This window comes from Peromyscus maniculatus, chromosome 7 (assembly GCF_049852395.1).
Source record: "Peromyscus maniculatus bairdii isolate BWxNUB_F1_BW_parent chromosome 7, HU_Pman_BW_mat_3.1, whole genome shotgun sequence".
Lineage (NCBI taxonomy): Eukaryota > Metazoa > Chordata > Mammalia > Rodentia > Cricetidae > Peromyscus > Peromyscus maniculatus.
In genome coordinates this window covers 1,075,496-1,100,538 of record NC_134858.1, presented here as the reverse complement: position 1 = coordinate 1,100,538, position 25,043 = coordinate 1,075,496, and the positions used below count along the sequence as shown (strand labels likewise).

The following is a 25,043-nucleotide window of genomic DNA, read 5'->3' as shown; positions in this document are numbered from 1 at the left end:
GGATCTCTGTGAGTTCCAGGCCAGCCTACAAAGAGAGTCTACAAAGAGAGTTCCAGGAAAGGCACAAAGCTACACAGAGAAACACTGTCTCAAAAAACAAAACAAAACAAAACAAAAAAAAATTGCAATATAGTTCAGCATCAACAACAAAAGAACATAAATGGTTTTAATTTTTAATTTTCTCTTTGCTTAAAGTAGAATAAAATTAGCTTCCTTCTAAAGAAGAATGAAAATGCAATAGTAGTTACATAAGTATTTTCAGATGGTAAACAAAACAAAACTATTCCATGTAAATCAAGTACAAAGAATGATTTTTTTCTGTTTAGTTATCTTCTCTTTTTTATTTATGCATTTATTTATTTATTGAGAACATCAAGTTGTGTGGGTAGGAAGGGGGGAAGATATGGGAAGAGCTGGGGCAGCAGCCATCATTACAAGATAGACCTATGCAAAACTATTATTTTATTTTTCAAAAGTTAAATGGCTTGGAAAGCTCTCCTTTCTGCAATTATGGCAACATAGGCAGCAGAGCGTGCAAGTCTCACATAATTGGAGATGAACAATCAGCAGGTCACTCATGAGCTCTGCTGCAAAAGCCATTTTATAATGAAATTTTTTTTCCTTATGTTTGAAGATGTCCCCCTGGTACTGAGCTTGAACACAATTCAAAATCAAAGTCATAAGTCAAAAAAGAATCTTCATCTATGCAAACACTATAAATTAGCAAAAGTCTGGATTTGTGAGGGTGGTTTTATTATTTTGAAGTCTATTTCTCCATCCTTATTAAATCTTTATGAACATTTCCTCTTCTGATTTAATAAGACTAACTGATTCATGAGATGGAGTAAATATTACAATCCACAAATGGAAACATTAATGGGCACCCTGTAAAACACAATGCCCTGGCTCTGGTCACCAAAGTTTGTTGTGATGATACTGAAAATCAATTTTAAGCATGAAATCCTCTATCAGAGAAATCTCGATGTACAACAAAAATCTCCAACAATAAATAAGGTGGCCAGGTAATGGGGTTGAAAATGTCAGTGTGTGGTAGTTTGCAGTAGACCTAAGGCTACATTTCTGCTATTTATTTTCCCTGTAGTGATGGAAAGTGCCATTCATAATGTAAAAATGCCATGATGATGAAAACTGCAAGTTTTCTTTTTAATATTCAATACCGGCCTGCTATTATGACTTTAGGATTGGCCAGAAAACTCCAGTTTTTGAAACAGTTACACATAAACATAAAGATGCCCCTGAAAAACGGTAAAGTGAACAATTTTGCCTGGGTTTCCTTTCCTTTTTACAGCCTGCTCTTCTTCAATTTTAGAACAGTAGCTCCTTGTTTATAATTTGTACCTTTTCTATCAATGGAGGTATTACTATAGAGGTGTGTTTTTAATTTTTTGATTTTAAACTTTAACTGAGTGGAGCAACGTGGAATTCTTTGATGGTGTCTCACTGTTTTTGACATTCATTCACATTGATGTCACCAATAAATTTAATTAATTACCAAATGAATGGTATGCTAAGGTATAAATATATCTTGATTTATCCACTCAAAGATTTATGGAAAATTTAGTTATTTCCTAATTGAACCAATTAGGAAAAATGCTTCTAAGGATTATCCTGTGTGTGATTTCAGCTATACAGTCACAAGTATCTCCCTAGGGCAAACCTCTAGAATAAGAGTTGCTGAGTTTTATGACATGCACAAATAAAACGTTCCTAATTGCCAAGCGGATTGTACCAGTCAAACGGCCAACAGCTTTCATTCAGAATCCCCTACTCAGGATCCTTTCCACAGTGACACTGCCAGAGGCTAAAAGGTTAGCCAAGCTGGTAGACAAAGTTCTGTGCCATAGTTTTATTATTTATGTGATTCTAATTATTGGTGAGGTTGACTAAAGCTGTTTTTATTAATTATATATGCTTAAAAATTCTGTGGGTTTTGGAGCTATTCTTTACTCTCTTCAATGAAGAGAAAAGCTTTCATTTTATTGTAGCAAAATTTAAACATCTCTCTTTTTATGGTTGTTAGAATTTTTATCTAAATTCACAATGTATTCTTTCCTACTTTAAGCCTCTAATTACATACACATTGAACCAACCTGGATTTGACTAAATACAGAACCAATTTAATTGATCAACTAATTGATCGGATTTATTTTCCCCACATGATTCCACAGCTCCTTTATTCAATAGCTCATGATCAATCCTACTAACCAGTTTTTCTTTCACAAACTGCCAAATGTTCTTCTCTGATGCACTTCAGTCTCATTTAGAGGCATTTAGTTTTTTTTATTCCTTTGCATATATCATTTCTTGAATCCCTTAGGTACCTGATTAGCATCTTTTAACAGTCCTAGTAAACATTTCCTTTTTTTATTCCTTGTGTATCTCAGTTCAAAAACCACTGAACATAGTAGATGCATGTCCCCATTATCTTTGCTGCATCATTTACGTATATTTTTCATTTAACATTCCATTGTTCTTATTTCCTCATTAATAAATGAGATCATTAAATTATCTGTTCTTATCAATAAGAATTTTCTTCAGTACTTCATAAAAAGGGAGATGTTTAAATTTTGCTACAATAAAATTAAAGCTTTTCTGTTCACTGAAGAGTGTAAAGAATTTTCTTCAGTACTAAGTTTTAGTCTCCTGATTATGCTTCATTTGTGTATAGCAGGCTTCTAAGCCCACTCATCCAGTTCTCTCTTCATTTTTAAATTAGTGTGCTAATGGTTGAACATCTCTTCTTTCTTTTCAAGTATTTTTCCTTCTTCACATTTTACACCTTCTCTTATTTCTTTAAGTATATTGAATACTGTCAATCTAATTCCATATGGTAATTTTGATGTATGATAATGTCATTACTGGTCTTGCCCTGTTTATGGTTTCTGTGGGTTCTTCTACTAGATCTCTGTGTGTCTCTTCCTTCCTTTCTCCCTCTGCCTTTCCCCTTCTCTCTACTCTCTCCCTCTCCCCCTACCAGTTTTATTTTCTCTTGCTATATCTTTCATTTTAGTCATTCAATTTTCAATGAAAAGTGAACCTATGTACCTATGGGGATTCTTTGAGAATATGGTTAAAGCTGGTGTTTTCCAACCAATCATAGGGACAAGTAGTATTTTTTCAGTTTCCTAATGTCATTGTTAATGACCAACCATTTATATTAAACTCAGCAATTCCACCCTTTTCAATGTACATACAATATAATTGTCACACTTCTCCATTTCCCATAATTTCAAAGATGTGTACAAGTAGGTGCGATTTATTTATAATGTGTTTAAAACAGCACTTTAATAGTTTAAAATGGAACGTTTATTTGGGGTGGTTAATTTGACATCACACAGGAACTAGAAAGGTACACAGATGTGAGGCATCTTTTCCCTCCATTTTTTCAAAACCTGTGGTTAGTGAAATTTTATAAAAGTTCTCCCTTGAATTTAAGGCATTTCTCTCATTATGAAGGATTTGTTTTACAAGGATCTGTGGTAATACCAATTCTGGGATTATTCTTTGAGTGTAATTGGCAGGAATGCAATTATATTAAGTCAGTCATTCTCAGAGACAGATTGTAGATTTTAGAGAGCCATTTATGCATAACTACTAATAAATAAATCTCCACAACATAAAAATGTCACAGAACTCTGAGGCCCACAGCCTCATGAGGAATGCTAGTCTCTTGTTTGTTGGTTTGGTTAGAGCTCAGATTCTGATTTTCCCTACCAACCTCACTTGAATATAGTAACTTACCCACTGAATTGGGGTCTTCTCCTTGGTCAAATTCTTTCATTTTTTTCTTCAGTTCAAGATAATTTGTCTTCCACATCCATTTCCTATTTGGACCCCTCTGAACCTATGAGTTAGCACTGGTCATCCCTACTTTGTTTAGATTTATAAACTCCAGCAAGTATAACCCATAACGGAATTTCTGAATCCTTCCCCACCTCCCAGCAAAAGGTTCATTTGTTTTTCACATCAGCTTGTTGAGGTTACCTGAATGGGTCTTCCATCAGGGGTCAGAACCTCTTCTGAAAGTTCCATCATCTTTAAAGCCATCAGAGCAATGGGCTTGGCATGGCATAAGCTTTTTCTATGCAGCCCTGCTGCAACACAGTATGCGTCCCCTATTGTTTCCACCTGCAGTAATCAGACAAATCAAATGCAAACATATAACGAATTAGACAAGAAATAATTATCTTCAGTCACAAATGGTGCTGAAAACATGTCAAGTAAACATCAATAAATTAAGCAGTTATACAACTGAGTGTAATCACAATACTTTGTAAACAGCTACAATCAAATACTGACATCTCACTTCAGATTATTCATTATCATCGTAGATGATCATTGAAATTAGGAACGACTGGAATATGATTATCCCTCCAAAAATAGAACTGGTGTGATTTTATCTAAATGGTTTCCAAATGATGGCTCTCTCAAGAGGCATCCTTGTATCTTCTTCAACCTTTCAATAGTCCTTTGGAAAGATTTTGTTTCTTATTTTCAACTTACCTACCTTCTTGGTTGCCCCAGACTTCTACATTGATTTCATCTGAAATTTGATGTCAGGTCTGCTTTTTCTTATTCTTAATAATTATAATACTAAAATTTATTAAAATCATACTCCATGCCATTGATCATGCTAAACACTTTATATTAAATATATTAAATAAAAGAAACTGTTGTAAAATTATTATCATTTTATATTTAATATATAAATCATTATATTTGACCTGAGAAAAATAGGAAGGCATAAGACAGCCACAACTATACAATGAAATAGTACCCTGTTATGGTACTTTCTGGCCCTAATCTAATTCCATTGTGGGGATACATATTAATTGGCCATTGCTGTTTCATTATTTAAAATATTAATCCAATATTAAATACCCCAGATTTTCAAAGCTTTGTTGTGAGGTCATCAATAGTTCTTCCTACTGGAGTTAGATGTAGACTCCTGTGTCCAGCTTTGAATGGGTTCTAAAAATACAAACTCAGGTCCTTCTACAGCAAGTACTGTGATCCAATGAGCTTTCTTCACAACCATGATCCTTTTTATTTCTACATATTTTTAAATTTTGGAAGGTTGTTTGCTATGTACTTTGACATTAACTTTTGATTTTTTCAGGAATCAAAATTAAAAGAGAGTAATTTATTAGTATGAATTATATGGCTGCAGCCAGTTTGAACATACATTTTCCTTGTTCCTGGTTCACAACTTCTTAGAATTTCTGTCATCATCACATTCATTATTTTCACCCACTTTACAAGAAAAAATGGGCTTTTCTAAATATGCATTTTTATAATTTGTGCCATAAGACTTTATAACCCATAGAGAGGGTTTGGCAATAGCTCAGTTGACAAAGCGCATGAGAACCTAAGGACTCCTAAGAATATCCATCAAATTCAGGTGTGATGATGTGTATTTATAAACTTAGTGCTGGAGCTGGGAGTCGTGTAGATATTTGAGCCTTCATAGACAGCTAGCTTATCCAAAATCTTTGATTTCAAGGCCAATGAGAAACCCTTTCTGAAACTAACAAGATTCATTCTGAGGATTAGTATCAAGGTTGACACATGTACATTCACCTGCCCACCTTTGTATAACCACACAAACACACACACACACACACACACACACACACACACACACACACAAACACACACACACAGAGTTTGATAAAGATGAATTATATAAGGCATTTTGTGTTTAGGAGAGAATGTAAGAGCATGAGGTGAGTTGATGCCACCAACTGATAGGCTGTATGAACACAATATAGAATAAAAATGTGGAAAGAAATTTAAACAGAATACACATGAGTTCATGAAATTCATATTAAGATACACACATGATATTATATAAATATTTTAAAACATTTGGCTTCCAATTACTAGAAAGTTATGATAGTTGTCATAAATAACAAAATTAAGAGCTGGGCAAAAATACACCACACCAAGATTGGAGAGATTTCTTAGTGGTTAAGAGCACTGGCTGCTCATCCACAGGACCTGAGTTCAATCTCCAAAATCCACAGGGTGGTTCATAGCCAGCTGTAACTTCAGTTCTGGTTGTCCTGGCAGCCTATTTTTGCTTCCGAAGGTACCATGGTACTGCAAACATACACACAGGCAAAACTTGTATATATATACATATCATTTTAAGTTAAAATTTAACTTTAAAAGCATAGCAAGTCAGTGTGGCACATATTAAGATATGAAACTCTTGCAATTATTTATAAATACCCCACACATAGAGGCCAAAATAACCCTAAACATAGTTGCTTGCATAGGTTTGGTTAAATCATCATGAGTTAATGTGACCTCAAATTCTAGCACTATAAAGTAACCGTTATTTCTCATCTATGTTTAGTGATTTATTCTGGTTGGAGGCTTAGGTGGAAAACAGAAATCCTTGGCACTACTTACTCTCCAGAAGCAAGGCTAAAGCCTCCACACCTACAACCATTCCCCAGGGTCCTTACAGATGCCCAGAAAGCTCCCCAGATGTGACAGATATAACTTCTAAAGAATCACTCAATAGAGCAAGTCAATAAGGACACATTTAGTGTGAAGGGCATGGGAAAAGTCAAACCACCCTGTGCACAGGAGAAATAGAAATATTTGGTAAGTAGGAGTCATGAGAGCAAGAACAGTTGATTACATAAAAAGTTTCAAATGTCTAGATGTTTGCAGCATGGAAAGAACATAATCTATGTGGTATTTTATTTATTCTGGTTTATTTTCTTTTCCAGACACATTCAACATTTTAATCCGAAAATATGGGTTAATACAAACCCCTGTGTAGTGGGATGTTCCTTCAAAGCTTGATTTCCCTCTTCTTCCTTCATTGAAAGTAGTTTTCTGAACATTTAGTAGAAATGTGTGTGTGTGTGTGTGTGTGTGTGTGTGTGTGTGTGTGTGTGTGTGTGTGTGTAGATACTTTTGTGGATCCTCTTCAAAATAACTAGTTGCCCCAGGTTTATGAGATTTATAAGTGGATACATCATATATTAACTCCAAATGCTCTTGGGGTTATTGATTTGAGCTAAACTGAAATGAAGCAAGCAAGCACTGAAAGAGAGGACATAATAATTGTCCAAAAGTTGGCTGTCTTTTTGAAATGCTTTCTATTTGCTTTTGTAAATTTTACACAGTATTAAGCACAGCAGACACCATCAAAAATTGTGCATCTCAATTATTTTCACTCTCTCCAACTTGCTCCAGAGTAGCATCACATGCTGTGGAATGTCCTTCTGTACACTGCAAATTTGTGTTGCTCTCACTGGTTGATAATAAAGCAGTTTGGGTCTCTAGCAAGGCAGATAGGGTTAGGCAGTTCAATCAAACTGAGGAGTCAGAGGAAGAAGGGTGGAGTTAAGGCAGAAACCAGCCAGCTGCCCAAGGAGCAAGATACCAGAGAACCAGTAAGCAACAGGCCACATGGCCAGGCATAGAATAGTAAAAATGGGTTAATTTATATGTAAGAGCTAGCTAGTAATAAGCCTGAGCCATCAGCCAAATATTTATAATTAATATAAGTCTCTGTGTGGTAATTTGGGAAGTGATTGCGGGATATAATTGGGTGGAAAGGACAGAAAGCTCCACTTCTGTTTATAACCATATAAAAATAAAGATTTTCAATGAAGCATGGAGGTGGGGAGAGGGTAACACTTAGAAATGTCTGAAAAAAACTATCCTTCCCTGAATGAGGGAGAAGAAGCTAAAGCAAGGTCTATACAGCATATGACTGCTGTCTAACATATTACTACAGCTGTTTTTTTTTTAATCAAGCTTTAAAGAGTTTTCCATACACCATTACATTTTAAAATAAAGATTCAGATTACTCGAGAGATAAAGGTGACAAAAACAAATTTCTGAGATCTTTGAGTCTACTTCTTCTAGTTTAAGAACATTTAGAAGAGTTTATCTCCTACCAGACTCCCATTGATTAATAATCAAATCCTCCTATCCAAGTTAATGCTTAAGAAATACTTTGAGGAAGGTAGGATGAGATGAGTAACTTTCTTGGATCCACTTGTAGTGGACAACTTACTGTCACTAACACAAAGAAAACTGTGTGTGTGTGTGTGTGTGTGTGTGTGTGTGTGTGTGTGTGTGTGTTGTGTGCACTTGCATTTATACTTCCTCATTAGTTCACTTCGTTTAAAGAAGAAAGATATTCTCATCCAGAGCCATTCCTGGGCTCTCCTTCACAGACTTCCTGTCTCATCAAGGGGAAATGAACTTTTCTAGACTTTTCAGAATTACAGATTACAACTACTGGATCAAACATATCCATAAGCATATGTACACACACACACACACACACACACACACACACACACACACACACACACACACAAACAAACACGTGCATGCATACCCACACTCTGAATTCTGAGAGTGCTGTGATACAGTACACAGTCAATGATCTGAAGTTAGCTGAGTTCCACTAAATACATCAAATAAATTATACATAATAATTCAGGGATTTGAAAGGAAACAATTTCAACTAAGTGTTGACTGATAGGGCTTCCTCCAAAACATACTTTCATTTCTTAAAATAAAATAAATCTAATTACACCCATTTTGGTTGATGTTTCTGACCCAAATACTGCCTTCAAGGGTTTCTTCACAGTACTCAGTGGATACAGCATCCTGAAGGAGGTCATGGATATAAATAGAACGGCAATTTGGCCTGGGAACTATTCCCAAGTGTTCCCCACAGATTCCAAATGACTGCCTGTTGAAGAGAGAGCTCTTCTTCTGATAAACATTCAGTAAGTTTATCTACCATCTAGATCTAGCCTAGGAATCACAATCATGTGGAACATATTGATGCTAGGATCTACATCACTAATAGTAAAGATCACTGAACACTGAGTCATGTTAGAGAAGAGAAACATACTGAAATATCCAGAGAAATTTTGTTTTAAATCCTCAAATTAGATATGGTAAATACATTTTTTTCTGGTATACAATAACAGATCTGTAAGATTTTCAACAACTGTACTCCAATTTTCCAAACTCACTGACCGCTATCATTCTTATTTACTACATATTCCTATCAAAATGGAAAGCACAATTTTCTGTGCTAACTTTCTGTACCTTCTACTACTGTTTGTACTAAAGATATTGTTCTGTCCGGAGTCATCTTATTCATCTCGTACAAAAGAAATCTCAAGTGTCTATTACTGGGCCAATAAGATCACTCAGTGGGTAAAACACTTGCATGCAACCTGACGACCTGAGTTCAATCCCTGGGTTCTACACCCCATACTGTTTTCTGACTTCCACAAACACACCATAGCACGTGGTACCTGTAATCACACAGACAAACAAGAGTATGCTATTTTTAAGAGAAAAATTGTCAAGTAAAAATATTAATAGAAGTAATACTATTAATTAAGGTGTTTTAAGAAGATAATATAATATTTTCAAAATTTAATATTCATAGGTATAATGGAGTTATCACTTCTGATTAAACATAGTCACAGACAATGAGTTTCCCTCCATCCTTACAAGGGCCCAAGGGTCCAATCTATCATGTGCTTGTAAATCCATCTCTTACACTACATCTTTTCTGCATCAATACCTAATTCTTCATGAAGATATTAGCTTTACTTATTTTAAAATACTAATGGAAGTTTTTTGTTTTTGTAATTGCAATAGGTTACTTTACTATCATCCTGTCTATATTGTCTATATCTTTTATAGGTAGGGCAATGACTTAGTTATCTTGTTTTTTGTTGTTGTTGTTTTGGGGCTTTTTTGTGTGGGGAATTTTGTTTTTATTTTCTTCTTAGTTTTTTTTTTTATTGGAAATAGATTCTTCTCTCATACAATACACACCACTGTTTCCTCTCTTTCCATTCCTCCCAGCTTTCCCCAACCTCCTTTCTCCCCAAGATCCACTCCCCTTGCATTCCCTCTTCAGAAAAGAGCAGACCTCCAAAACATGACATCTAAACAGGACAAAAACATGATACAATAAGACACGCAAAAGTCCTAATACTGAAGCTGGGCAAGGCAACCCAACAGGAGGAAAAGAGTCCCAAGCAGGCAAAAGAGACATATACCAACTCTCACTGTTTGGAGCCCCACATCCTAGTAGTTAGAATTATGATATACTACTATATATCCATCTTAGTCATGAAATAAGACAATATAGATAGTGTTATGAAGTGTTTGAATGTGAAATGTCCCCAGTAGGCCCAGGTTTGAACATTTGGCCCTGAGCTGGTGGCATTTTTGTAGAAGGTTGTCAAATGTTTAGATGGTGGTGTCTTGCTGGAGTAAAGACATCAGTGTGGGTGGACCTTGAGGTTTTATAGCCTGGCTTTACTTCCTTTTCTTTTTTTTTTTTTTTTTTTTTTTTTTTGCTTTTTGATTGCCCATATAATGGCCACAGGAACTGTAAGTCAAAATGAAACATTTCTTCCTTATGTTGCTTCCGTTAAATATTTTGTTGCAATAATCTATAAAGTAATTACAATAGATAATGTGTGTAAATTACCTTTCAAACAAAAATTATTGCTACATGCTTCTAAAAGAAATCTTTTTTTTTTTTTTTTCTTTTTCGAGACAGGGTTTCTCTGTGTAGCTTTGTGTCTTTCCTGGAACTCACTTTGGAGACCAGGCTGGCCTTGAACTCACAGAGATCCACCTGGCTCTGCCTCCCAAGTGCTGGGATTAAAGGTGTGTGCCACCACCTTCCAGCTATAAAAGAAATCTTATCTAGTCACCTCTCACTGGCCATTCAGGATGCCAAAATAACATATCAAAGTGACTAGGTTATCTGCCTAATGGGTGGCATAGAAATGTTTCTATTATTAAATAGACAACATTGGGCACATTCTCCAGGTTCCTGACATTGATTTCTTGTACAACTCATCTAAGTTGTGCTATTACTGACTCTCATCTGAGTTATATCAGTAGGGCCGGTATGTCCTATTTATCAACTGACCACTCTGATTCATATCCTACACTACATTTAAAGTTCTATCTAATGAAGCAAATCTTATTGTCATTCTTTTCAAAATTCTTCATTGCCTTACCCTTGTTCATATGATGAAATGAAATCCTTTAAGATGCTTAAGACTTCCATACACTGTAACACATTCCTACTTCTGTATCTACATCTCACCCTACTTGGTTCCATTACTCCTGTGATATTTTTTTTTCTAATTCAGAATCTGAGTTGACTGCCTAGAATTCCCTCTTTTCACCATTTCTCTATCTTGTTAATGTCTACTAAATCTTTGTGGTCTTCTTTATCTACAGTCCATGTGCTTTCTTAAAAACATAATATTAATTTTTAGAGCACCGTGGAACTTGGAAACTGAAAAACCCATTCACCAACAAGACAGATATCAAAACAGAATGTTTATTTGTGACTTCTACCTCACCTCTAACATACATAAATGAGCTCTTTCCTTCTCATGAAACCATGCTCAAATGTGTTCTAGTTTCCATACATTTGTTAACATTTATAGGCATTTGGCTTTCTTATTAAAAGAAGTTAGAAATAGTTAAAAAATATACCAAATTTAATATATTTCTGTAACTCCAAAAAGTCTTCTAAATTGCTGCTGCTCCCTGATCAATCAAGCAGTGGCAAATGTAGATAACAGTGCAGACTGAGATTATTGGAAAAGTGAGTGTAAGTCTTTAATAGTGTTCAATTTCAAAAGTTTCCACTGACAACAAAAGCATACAATACGTGACTCCTGGGAGATTGTGTGCCAGTTATTCTTGCTAAGTATGACTGTCATTTCATTTAAATTCATTCATTAAATTAAAAATTCATTCATTAAAATAAAACAATACATACATATTTATAAAATTCCAGAAATAACTAGTATTTGAGAATCTCTCCATTTTTTTAGAAGCATTTTATTTCTGATGTAAAATCTGATTCAAATGAAGTGATACATCTTTACAGTTCCGCTTCATTCTCTAAAGGCCAGCTGAGGCCCAGTGAACATGCAATTTTAGCAGCTCCACACTAAGTGTCAGACAAAACAAAATCCCAGAGACAAAAGTTCTGTAAGACTTAGAACTTTGCATGAGAAAGGCCTACTTTCCTTTCTTATAATGGAGGTAAAAAATAGAAGACTTTAAGTTTCTTATATACCTCCTTATCTAACATACAAATTTGGGTTCTCACAATGCAGTTGTATGGAGCATGGGTGATTGTCATCAACATGTTTTCCCAGCTCTCATCTTCTCTAGAATATGAGCAAACAAACTCAAAAGTATGGGTTGGCAAAATGGCTCAGTAGGTAGTGTTTGTTACCAAGACTGACAGCCAGAGTTAAATCCTTGAGACCTACATGGTAAGCAGAAAAAAAAACAAAACAATTCTGCAATTTATACTCTAACCTCCAATGCACACCATGGAACTCATGCATAATAAACAAATAGGCAAGCAAGCAAACAAATAAACAAATGTAATTTTTAAAGTGTACATAGAAAGTTTACACTTTCTGTGTAAAATATTCTATTATGTACATTTATCTGTATTTACTTCTGAATTCTGTGTTTATTTATTAATATAAGTGCGTCTCTCACAATTCATGCTTTGGAAAACTAAAATCTTAATCCTCACTAGAAAGTATGTGGCTCAAGAGGACTCCATTCCTATGAGCTGATTATTAGCACCCTGAATCGTACTTGTGGGTGTGGGTTGGATCTTTTTCCTTTTTGTCTTTGTAGTGTGAAGATGCAGCATGAAGCTCACAACAAATGCTGGTGTCTTAATATTAGGTTTCCTTGCCTACAGAGCTTATAGAGAATGTATTTATCTTCTTAAAAGTCAACAACAACCACAAAAAATACAGGTTAAGATATTCTGTTGTAGCAATAGAAAAAATGATGGGATATATAGACATCATCTCACAGATTTGAGAAATTATAACATGAATTTCCTCCAAAGTAACTGGGTCTTCCTTAATATTCACACACCTGTAACATCTCAGCAGCCAAGCCCTACAAAGCATTTAATTTTTTCATGGCTTGAAATGTGCTCAGTAAAATCCACAGCTTCTTTCCACACCTCCCACTTTGGAGAATGCTGAATGATTTTAGCAGAATCTTCTTATAATGGCCTAGATTTGCTGAATTCTTCCACTCCAATAATAATTCATCACCACATCTCTGTAATAATAGTGAAATGCTAAAATATGAGATGGACAGCCACACGTTTAAAGACTTGGGTCTCACTGTGTTGTGGCCAACTTTGAATGTGTTCTTGAGATACTTCCTCAAGTTTGTTTTCTATTTTCATTCCACTTTATCTGCCTTATAATATAAATGTAGCTTGGACATTTTTCTCTGGGACATGATTATTGTAATCAAAACCTATAATACTTTAAATTTAAGAACTGTTTTATATTTTGTATATCAATGGGGTTGCTTAAAAAATTACTTTTGGGATTTATGTTACAAGTATTCAACAGTTTCACAGCACATATTAGTAATTAGTCTAGGTTGTACAACAGCATAGTATAAATATGCTTAAGAATAAACTTGAATGATTTCATGATAGAAAGTAGACAGGTACAGGTCAGCCAAAGAATTGCCCATTTACATTCTTTCTAATTTATTTCTCATAATATACTTCTGTTTATCCTTCATTCTTTTTTTTTTTTTTTTTTTTTTTTTGGTTTTTCGAGACAGGGTTTCTCTGTGTAGCTTTGCGCCTTTCCTGGGACTCACTTGGTAGTCCAGGCTGGCCTCAAACTCACAGAGATCCGCCTGGCTCTGCCTCCCGAGTGCTGGGATTAAAGGCGTGCGCCACCACCGCCCGGCTTATCCTTCATTCTTTAGAAATAGTGTGTGTGTGTGTGTGTGTGTGTGTGTGTGTGTGTGTGTGTGTGTGTATGCACTCACTTACATGCACATGTATTTATTTGTGTGTGCCAGAGGTTAACTTCCAAGTATCTTTCTTTCTCATCCCCTGTCTTATTATTTTGAGAAAGAATCTCTCAGTGATTCTAGAACTTCCTGTTTCAGCTGGCCTAGCTAGCCAGTGAAGCCACCCATCAGGATCTACCTGTCTTTGCTCTCTGAGCACCTGGGTTACAGATGCATACCACCATGCCTGGCTATTGTGTGGGTTCTGTGGACCTGAAGTCAGACCCTCATGCTTGATAAACACGCTCTTTTCTGCTTGGCCATCTCAGCCCCATCTTTCCCTTTCTCCATCCTCATCATCACTGTGACTTTAGCACATATTGCACCTCGATTGCCAAAATGCACCTCAGTTTAACCCAAATAAACACCCAAAGCTGTCCCATCTACCTATTGCAGATCCATATAACCTTAGCATTGAATATGTTAAAAACAAATAGCCCTAGAATTGTATGCATTCATATTTCATTACTTAAATTTGAAAAGCAAGTTTACTTTAAGAAAATTTGTGGTTTGAAATATATCTGTTTAATTAAAAGCACACATATACATGTAGGGGTATTCATTCCACCTATGGCCTTGGGCTGTCCAGGCTGCCAGCTGTCTCGGTCATTTCTTGTAATTGTTCCGAAGTTGCTTGCTTGCACTTTCTGTTTACTCAGGTCTTTGATGGGGTTGAAGACTTGATGGTCGCAGTTACATTCTTCTCATATCTTGGCTAAGAGCATATCAGGTACTAGATTTAGATTCTTCAGGGTAGGACAGCTTTTGGAGTAATCTCTGTAATTTGCCATTTAACTATGATCTGGACATTATTTTGTTTCTTGATTGATGCTGTTCTTATTTTTTGTAGTTCCATTTTTTGTGTTTATGTATTACCTTTTATTTCTCCTGGACAATACTTGATAATTGTTCTTATTATATATAGTTTGTATTAGGTTTAGAACTTCCTTATTTAGACAAAGGGGATATATTTTGGTTATTCATTCCACCTATGGCCTTGGGGTACCAGCCCTGAGGGCATGGCCTCTTGACTAGCTTAAGATCTGGGGAGCATGTATGCCAGGCCCCTTCTTTCTCATGCTCTTGGATGGTGAAGACCGAGTCAGGTGGTGTAAAGCAGTGTGGGACCAGTTCTCAGCCTTCCAGGGACTCTGCAACTGAATTTGTCTAGTCCTGTATCAGTGAGCTGTTCCCTCATATAACCCATTAACAAATAGTCCTCATCTCAGTAATTCATGTATTTCCTGCATACATACACATAAACATGAGAGGTGGAAAGTACAGTTAAGTATTGAAATAAGAAGATGAATTTGCAAGTTAAAGCTTACAGGTAGTTATTTATGCCTATAGGAATATTTCCTTGGTTTAATAACATATGGAAAAATTTGAAGATTATGCATGATATTTTCACAGACTTATTTTCCTTTGAGGTGTTGAAGCTTATCTTAGGGGAAGGGATATCAGATGCCTATGAAAGCTTTTTTAATATTTTTAATATTAAATTTAATATTTTTAAGCTTCAAAACTGTTTTATTATCCTCAGGAAGCACCACATTTCTCCTTTTTGTCTTCAAAGCCTCCTTTATATTTTATTTAAACTATGAATTTCCATGTATTCTAAAATGAATCTATTTATCTGTCTTTTTCACTTAATTATATAAACCTAGAGTTAAAAAATACAAGCTGGAGGATACAAATACTGAAAGCCAGTGATTAAAAAAAAAACAAGATTAGTGGTTGCAATAATATGAAGGATGAAGTATGAAGGAGGAAAGTACAGGCAAATTTGGGCTGATTTCTTCTCTTTTGGGAAATGTCAGGAATGAAGAGTGTTAGGTTTGGGATGTTGCTCTAGCTTAGAACCAGACATTGGGCTACTTTTGTAACAAATTATGCAATAATAAATTACATAGAGGTTAAAGGCAGTTTGTAAAAACTCTTATTTTATATAACAAGGCATATTTCATATCCTTCCTCCACACAGAATGTTTACCATTCACAGGGTAAGTGAGCATCTGCTGTGTGTTCTATATAATGTTCTATGTAGTCTCATTTTTTCCAAAGAGACACATTTTAATGAGAATACCTCTTGAGTCATAATCCAAGACAAAAATGAAACATGTAAATTCTTTCCAAATCTGTTTATATGCTGCTTAGACAAGTATATTAAAACCCTGCCATTCACCATTTGCTTAAATTAAATGTCCTTGCTGCCCTTCACATAAAAAAAGCCCTGCACTCTGACATTACATAATCTGTGTAAGAAATCCATGCAAACTGTTTATTTATTAGGTAAGTACAGGTTGAACTTCTGGAAGTATGGCTACAATTTTAATAAGAATTCACACAGAGTTGGCCAAAACTAAATCAATAAATGATAGTTGTTACTCATTCATGAAGTCTTTCCATTGCAAATTTGAAAACATTAAGGAGCTTCTAAGTGAGAACTATTGACCATGTGGGGAAGAATGAGAATACTTACATATATTCTTTTAGAATTAAAGGCTCTCACTTCATTGACACTGTGAAAATGCTGATTACCCAAAGTTAAATAATACAGTCCATATTTAACATCACTTGCTATTTCCTTTAGTCCATCAAAATAAAAATTCTTAATCTATACTGGAGTCTCACGTTTTAAGCAAAAAATTATTATGTGGTTCAAATTTGCCTAGTATCATATGTTTAATTATTTAATAATATTGAATATAGAGAAGCAACTGTACAGAACTGTTTTTCTTAAAGAGCAATATCAGAGTTGTTGAAGCCAATATTGTAACATGAAATAATGAAATTTTACTAAGTCTAGAAAATGTGTATTGTATATAAAATTTCTCTCTGTGTCTATGTATATGTAGAACATGTATAATATAGATAATTTATTATCAAGTTTAAGTTAGTATGTATTCTTGTGAGTTGTTTGTTATTCAACAGTACTTATAAAGAAGTAGCTCATCTTTATTACCTTGTAAATATCCAAAAATCCACATTGGTGATCAAATCTGGTGTAGAGTTCATTGAGCATGCTGATCACCTGCATGGGAGTACACTGGGCACATATAGCTGTGAAGCCCACAATGTCTGAGAAGAGCATGGTGACATCATCAAACTTTCTGGCTTGCACTTGCTGTCCTTGCCACAGCTGTTGGGCTACATCACCAGGGAAAATGGAATACAGTAGATCCACTGTCTTCTTCTTTTCTTCTTCAAGGGCCTGGTGAGTTCTTTCTAAGGTGGCCTTTAATTTATCCATCCTCTTCTTCAACCCATCCTGGGCTTTTGCTTGCTCTCCAACTAAAATGACATCTCGAGTAGCATCATGAATAGGGATGTCTGAGAGATGTAGTCCTCGACCCATAAGTTCATCCAACTTATCCACACATGGAGAGCCCAGAAACAAAATGGCATTTGATTCTGGAACATGAATCATTTGTCCTTTGATTTCCATCACCTATGAAATAGACATAGAATTTTGATCAGTTTTCCTCATAAGCAGGTCAAAAAATTAATATATTATCTAATGACTAAGAGGAACAGAAATGTTTTCTTAATTGTATGGATTGTTGTTTTCACACTAGCAAATTTTCAACTGATTTGAAGTCAGTATCAATGTCATCGTTCATAATAGAAATAGTTGTTTTGTGTCTTATAAAGATGGTGATAGAATACAAAATGAGGTCAATGAAAAAATGAAATAGGAAAAGATTTTTATTCAAAATGGTATTATTCCCAACTCAAAAACCTCCAGCTTGATAATAATAGAATCAGGATAAATTCACATGTCAAAATATCTGTACTTAACTGTCATTAAAATAGTACTCCCTTCAAAAACTAAATCTGGGAGCTTAAGATGAACCATAACAATTATTTGGCTTTATGTACATAATTTTCAACCAGTTACAGTACTTGGGAAAAGTAGCAGTCATCACAATGACTAAATTAAAAGTAGTGAGCAATTTTGTAAGCTTAGAAAAAAAAAGATTTTAAACTGTGATCTGTCATTAATCCATCATTAGCAGAGAGAAGCATATCCATAAAACAAAACATACCCCACAGATATCAAATTAGAATAGCACTAAAGTAAGTTAAGGTATAGTAAAGGGAAAAGTAAAACAATGCCATCTTTTCCTTTTTTGACTTTTCACAAAAGTCTGGGAATTGACATTTAATGAAAAAAAACAAAAAAACAAAAAAAAAAACAAAAACAAAACAAACCAGAACCAGGGTTATGCTATCTCAGTTTGGAGTGCTACTGAAAACTGGCAGAATGTAGCCACAGGACATGACTTCCATGAGTTATTTAGGTTAGATCAATATGCTTCACACAGTTGGATAGAAAGATACCTGCCTGTGAGCACCTAAGATGACAGAAGGGCCAAGAGCTGATCAACCCTGAGATTGCCTCTGTCATTCCATGTCATCATCCATTTCCACAGAGAATATGCTCTACACATCTACTCTCTATTATTGTTTATAAAAAGCCATAGGCTACCTTATGAAGCTAGATACCAAGAATAAATACAAGGTAAAACTATTCACCATTTACCACAACCTTGGGGAAGGGAATAAACTGAACTCTGGCTTGATGTTGTAAGTTTAAAGAAATGAGTTCTCAATGCTCACTTTATGAAGTCCAGTACTTTACCCTTTCACTTCGTGTTCTAACTCTCACCAGAGCAGATATTGAATGTTTTTATTTCCTAATATTGTTCTGAGTGATAAAGTAACATTATCCTTTTCAAATATTTCATAGTATATTGATGAACCCAAATTATATAAGCCAGAAAATAATGCAGTGAGAAATCATTCTCAGTTCCACACAAGTGGGTTCTCAGAGGACTGGAGGCCATGTTTGAAATCATTATCTTGTAAAATATTTCTGCGTTGTTTCATACATTCCTAATATGCATTTTGTGGCAAAGGTATTGTTAATGTCATGTATTTTCCAAAAAAGGAAAAAATACATAGTTTATCCTGTCAGAGTTTAAAAATTAGTATATATTGTGCCTGCAACTGAGACTCTTCTGTTGGATTTTCCAAATTCAATATGGTAGTTTTTCCTTCATCTTATTATATTTTATTTTTTTCATGTTTAATTGTTATCTCACAGCAACCAGTTCTTTTCTAATAAAGAAAGGGAATGAATCTGTAGTGGAGGGGGAGGAAGTAGAGGCAGAAAAAACTGTAATTGGGATATATTGTATGAGAAAAGAATTTATCTGTGGTGATATATTGTGTACCTTCATAAACTTATCTGGGGATCAGAGGACAGATCCAGCCACTAGATTAGACATAGAGGCCAGACAGTGGTGGCACACACCCTCAATCCTATCACTTGGGAGGCAGAGATCTTTGTGGATCTCTGTGAGTTGAAGGCCACACTGGGAACAGAGTCAGGCAGTGGTGGCACATGCCTTTAATCCCAGCACTTGAGATCTCATGCCTTTGCTTGGAAAGCACACATGCCTTTAATCCCAGGAAGTGACATGGCTGGGTGGAGAACAGTAGGTATATAAGGTCTGAGGAGAAAGGAATTAATTAGCAGTTCAATGGAGACCCTCAAGGGTGAGGACTCAGAAGCTTTCAGTCTGAGGAAACAGGATCAACTGAGTTCTTGGAAAGTGAAGTTGGCTATGGCTTGTTTTGTTTCTCTGATCTTTCAGCTTTCACCCTAATATCTGGCTCCAGGTTTTTTTTTTTATTAATAAGTCCTTTTAAGATTAGTGTTATATCAATCTTTAACAAAAGAAAAAATTTAGTACATTGACTACTTACTTAAAATTTAACAAAAGACCAAAAGCGTTCTAAACCTTAAAGAGCTTATCATCTTACGTGGTAGTGGTAAGCTCTGGTGCATCTGGGTTCAAACTTCTGCTTTCTCTCCTCTATCTCTCTTCCTCACTCCTTTCCTTCCACCATCCTATGTTCTTCACTCTCTTTCCTGTCTTACTTTTTTCTTTCCTCCCCTTTGATTTTGGATGTATTTGTATTTTATCCTTCTCTTTCCTTTGGTGTTTGTTTTTACTGTCTGTCTCTCCTCATCACATTACTTCACTGCCCATCTGTTCTCCCTATGGTTCTCCTCTTTGTCTTTCCTTTTACTTTCTAGGTATCAATGGCCACATTTTCTGTCATAATTGACCTTTTTTTGTTTTGCTATTGTCCTTTATTTTATGACTTATCTTTAAAGAGATCAACTGAACGCACTGGAATCAATCCATGTGTGTTTCCACAAATAATATTTGTCATTTGATATGTGAGACAAAGTATATAAATAACTTTGTTTAACATACAAAGAAGCTGAGTTGAATAGTTTGTAACTGTGGTGAATCTGGGAAGAAATGACCAAACACATTGTACAAAATTCTCAAAATACTAATAAATATATACATAAAACAAAAATATTTTTATTATTTATTAGTGGCTATTTGTTAATTTTTTTAAATCATGAACTTCTACAGATTTTGAGAGAAAAAACATATTCACCATTTATATTACAAAAAAGTAATTTAAAAACTGAAACAAATAGCTTCCCTTTTAAGTAATTTTTGTTGATGAATTCTTCTCTTATTTAAATAGTAAGCTGGAACATTTGTATCACTGTCATATATTTTTTCTAGCTTAAAATAACAATACAAATTTTTCTTCCTGGATTGTTTTGTTCACTATCAGTTCCTAAACCCAATATTTGAATGTATTAATTTAGCAATAAAAAAATACTCCTCTAGAAACCACATTTTTTTTCAGAGAAACCAGAATTGTAGAAAACTGTCCCAAATGTAAGGTTTATTATATAACCAATAATATTAGAATTTTTATGATAATATGATAATAAAAATAAGTATTTTCCAACATCTATAAGAATTCAGAATCTAGAAAACATAAAAAGAGATTATTTGGTAATAAATTGTAATACAGGATTGAAAGTCATTGAATTAGAATTCTAGCTCAGTTCAGTCCAGTTATTCATGCTCTCAAACCCTAGTTTCATTATGCTTGAAAGGGAAATGATGATAATGATTCTGATGAGGATGATGTCTGTAACTAACACATTTTTTGAATACTTGCTTTTTGGTTATGCACAGAATTGAGGAAGCTTGATAGTTGTGGGGAAAGAGAAAGAGAACAATTACAATTTTAAGTATAATTAATGTGATGACAAAGAAACTTTAAAGAGATGTCCTCAACAAGCAGTTAAAGGAGAAAAATTGGTAAATACTGATAAAGTAGCTGTTTATTCATCTTATCTAGAAACTTTCTGGATGTGGCTTTGATATTTTTCTCTGAGATATAATTTATGGAAACACACAAAGTTATATGCCCTCTGATTTTCAAGAATTAAAATGGTTTCTGGCCTGGTTTTTTATTCTACAAAGTAATAATAACTTTCAAGAGACTAGGTCTTTTGGAAAAAAGAATAGAATATATGAAGTTTCCAGGCAGAGAAGATTCTACTCTGCATTAAGGTTCTTGCTCTCACCTCCTAACACTGCCACTATCTTGCATGACTAAGGCCACAAGAAAGGATAAGACTGACAGTAGAGGTACAGGGCCGGCAGCAAGCACCCTTTACACAGGCTGAATGTCCCTTCTCATATAAAGATACCAAGACACTGACTGTCAAAAGGTGTTCTATATTATCTAGTATCTCTATTATCTAACATCATTAACAAGGACAAGTTAGAACAAAGATGAATGCCATCACCCACTCAGATAAACCTAATAAAAGTAATTCCACACTAAAAATGTTTAAGGTTTAGTAGGATATAGAGTCTTCTAACACAACAGGCAGACTATCCTGAACATAATAGAAAGATAAACATTGATATAAGGATCAAGAAAATTACAACTTGAAGGAAAAAAGACAATCAATTGATGCCAACACTGAATTGAGTCAGATGTGGGAATTACCTATCAATAATTTTAAAGCTGGGAGTCAGATGGAATAGAGGACACCAGTAGAACATGACCCACTGAATCAACAAAGTAAGGCTCACAAAGGCTCATAGAGACTGAAGTAGCAAGCATAGGGCCTGCATGGGTCTACATTAGGTCCTCTGCTTATATGTTATGGCTATTTACTTGGTGTTTTTGTGTGTCTCTTGACAGTGAAAAAAAATGTGTTTCTGACTCTTGCCTGCTCTTGGGAATTTTTTCCTATCAGTGGAGTCTCTCGTCCAACCTCCAGCTGAGGGCTTTTTTTTTTTTTTTCCTTTTGGTTTTTCGAGACAGGGTTTCTCTGTGTAGCTTTGGCACCTTTCCTGGAACTCACTCTGTAGCCCAGGCTGGCCTTGAACTCACAGAGATCTGCCTGCCTCTGCCTCCTGAGTGCTCAGATTAAAGGCATGCGCTACCACCAGGCCATATGAGAGCTTTAACCTTGCCATAATGTATCTTGTTTGGTTGTTGTCTTTTGAATGCTTTTTCTCTTCTGAAGGAAAATGGAGGGCATGGATCTGATGGACAGGGGAGGTGGCAGGAAACTGGGAAGAGTGGAGGGAGAGGAAACTGTGATCAGGATGTACTGTATGAGAGAAAAATGTATTTTCAGTGAAAAAAAAAGAATTTTAAAACTGAGGCTGTAGAGAGGGCTCAGCTGTTAAGAGTTCTTGCTGTTATTGCAGAGGATGACTGATTCCTAGCACCCACATGGTTGCTCATAACCATCTGTAAACACTCCAGGGATCTGACATCCTTTTCTGATGGCGGCAGATATCAGATTTACACATGATGTAATGCTATATATACATGGATGCAAAACAGTCATAAAAATATATATACATGGATGCAAAACAGTCATAAAATTAAAGTATTTTTAAAAAGAACTTTAATGTAATTAAACAGTAAAGTATTTCTGCAGGCAATTACAATATCTTTACAAATGATTTCTTTTTTTGAGCCAGGGTTTCTCTGTATAGTTTTGCGCCTTTCCTGGAACTCACTCTGTAGACCAGGCTGGCCTCGAACTCACAGAGATCCGCCTGACCCTGCCTCCCGAGTGCTGGGATTAAATGCGTGCACCACCACCATCTGGCACAAATGAATTTTTAAAATGTCCAGAAAATATCAGTAAAGCAATAAAATACAATAACTTAAACAAATGAAAATTATCAAACTGAAAACAAATGGAGTTACAAGAACAGAAAACTCTCTGGGTGTACTCAAAAATGAGTGGAGATGACAGAAGAATTTTACTCAATCTGAAGAAGTGACAAAAAATAGATTTTAAAAAAAGGTTCCTGGAACCTGCAGGAAATTACAAAACAAACTTTTACATTTATATTTCAAGTTTACATCATGAGAGTGTCAGATATATAGGTGAAATATGGTAAAATGAAAAGTGTATTAGGTGAAATAATAGCTAAAAAGGTCAAAAAGTAATGAAAGTCCTAAAAATGAGATTAAACATGCTAAATGGATCTCAAATATGTTAAAAATCAAAGACATAAACTACAGGACTCAGCAAAATTGAGATTTTTTTGAAAATTGAATAAAAAATCTCTTGAAATTAGCCAGAGGGAAATGAAACATTTCTTATCAGCAACGAATTAAATTGTCATTATTCTTTTTTTTTTTTTTTTTTTTTTTTGGTTTTCCGAGACAGGGTTTCTCTTGTGTAGCTTTGCGCCTTTCCTGGATCTCACTTGGTAGCCCAGGCTGGCCTCGAACTCACAGAGATCCGCCTGCCTCTGCCTCCCGAGTGCTGGGATTAAAGGCGTGCGCCACCACCGCCCGGCTCATTATTCTTTTCATCTTAATTTATAAAAAGCAGAAGAAATCAGGATGTAATTTTTTCAAGTATTGAAAGTAAAACACATCCTATCAACTGTATTATTTATCTGGAAGCCATCCATCAAGAATAAAGAGGAAATTAAAAACAGAGTTGGATACATATGTGTGTATGTATGTGTCAAAGCTCTAACACACGATACTGGCACATGCACAGACTGTGGAATCTTTTTAGAGCCTGCTAACAAACATGATGTAGACCAGTTTTCATCAGAAGTGGTAATAAGACACAATGGGAAAAGGATGGTCTGTTCAGTGATTCTGTTGGGAAAATTAGATACTCCATGTGTATAAGAATTCAGGGTGATTCGTGCATCCCTCTTAGCGTCCTCCTTGTTATATAGCTTCTCTGTAGCTGTGAGTTGTAGTCTTATTATCCTTTGCTTTACACTAGTATTCACTTATGAGTGAGTACATATCATGTTTGTTTTTCTGAGTCTGGGTTGTCTCACTCCGGATGATATTTTCTAGTTTCATACATTTGCCTGCAAATTTCATGATGGAGCAGGAAGAGCGATGAGGTAGGGATCTGTGGCTGGTATGTGGAATGAATAAAAATTTCTTAATAAAAAATAAAACAAAAAATAAAAACAAAAACAAAAAAAGGAATTGAGGTAGATCTTTATCCCATATTATATAAAAATCAACTCAAAGTTTTTTGGACTTAATCATAGATGGAAGATATGAAACTACTGGAAGTAGGTGTTCTTTGTCATTTTGGGGGGCAATGATGTTTTTGACTATAACTCTGAAAGTATAAGCAACCAAAGCAAAAATGAATAAATGCATTATAACACACTAAAAAGTGTCTTTACAACAAATAAAGCAATCAACAAAATGGAAGGAAAACCTAAAGACTGGGATAACAATTTACAAATCATAATTTAGTAATTGCTTCAGATCGAACAAAATACATAAAGATAACTAAACAACAAATAAAAAGGAGGAAAGTCCTAAGCAAACATTTCTCAAAAGAATTTGTACAAATGTCTAAAAGGTGAAGTCATGTATATTTTCAGTTAAGAGATGACCACATATATAACAGCAACTTATCAGGAAAATTAGAAAAATATTTCTCCAGGATAGCATTTGAACACCTAGAAAACAGCAGGTGTTCAATAAATGATGGTAGGTAAATGAATCAATGAATTATTTTCCCTTATTCCTAGTTTGTACTTATATAATATATATTTCATATTATTGATCCCAAGTCTAGTTTCCTGATAATAAAGACATTTTTGCAGTTTATTTTCTTTAATAATGCCAATCATAAAGTATATGCTAGGTAGTCATATATTAATAACATTGCCTTGACTAAAACTTTT

The 25,043-nt window shown here is 34.9% G+C and overlaps 1 protein-coding gene across 1 annotated transcript in view; it reads right to left on the bottom strand.

Annotated features, from left to right (window-relative positions):
• Gucy1a2 (guanylate cyclase 1 soluble subunit alpha 2) overlaps window positions 1-25,043 on the bottom strand; it is a 330,592-nt gene that overhangs the window by 106,358 nt on the left and 199,191 nt on the right. Inside the window, exons 5-6 of the mRNA XM_006992012.4 lie at window positions 16,895-17,380; window positions 4,006-4,149 (exon numbers count right to left, since the gene is read on the bottom strand). Coding sequence (XP_006992074.1) covers window positions 4,006-4,149; window positions 16,895-17,380 — 630 coding nt within the window. The remainder of the gene's footprint in view (window positions 1-4,005; window positions 4,150-16,894; window positions 17,381-25,043) is intronic.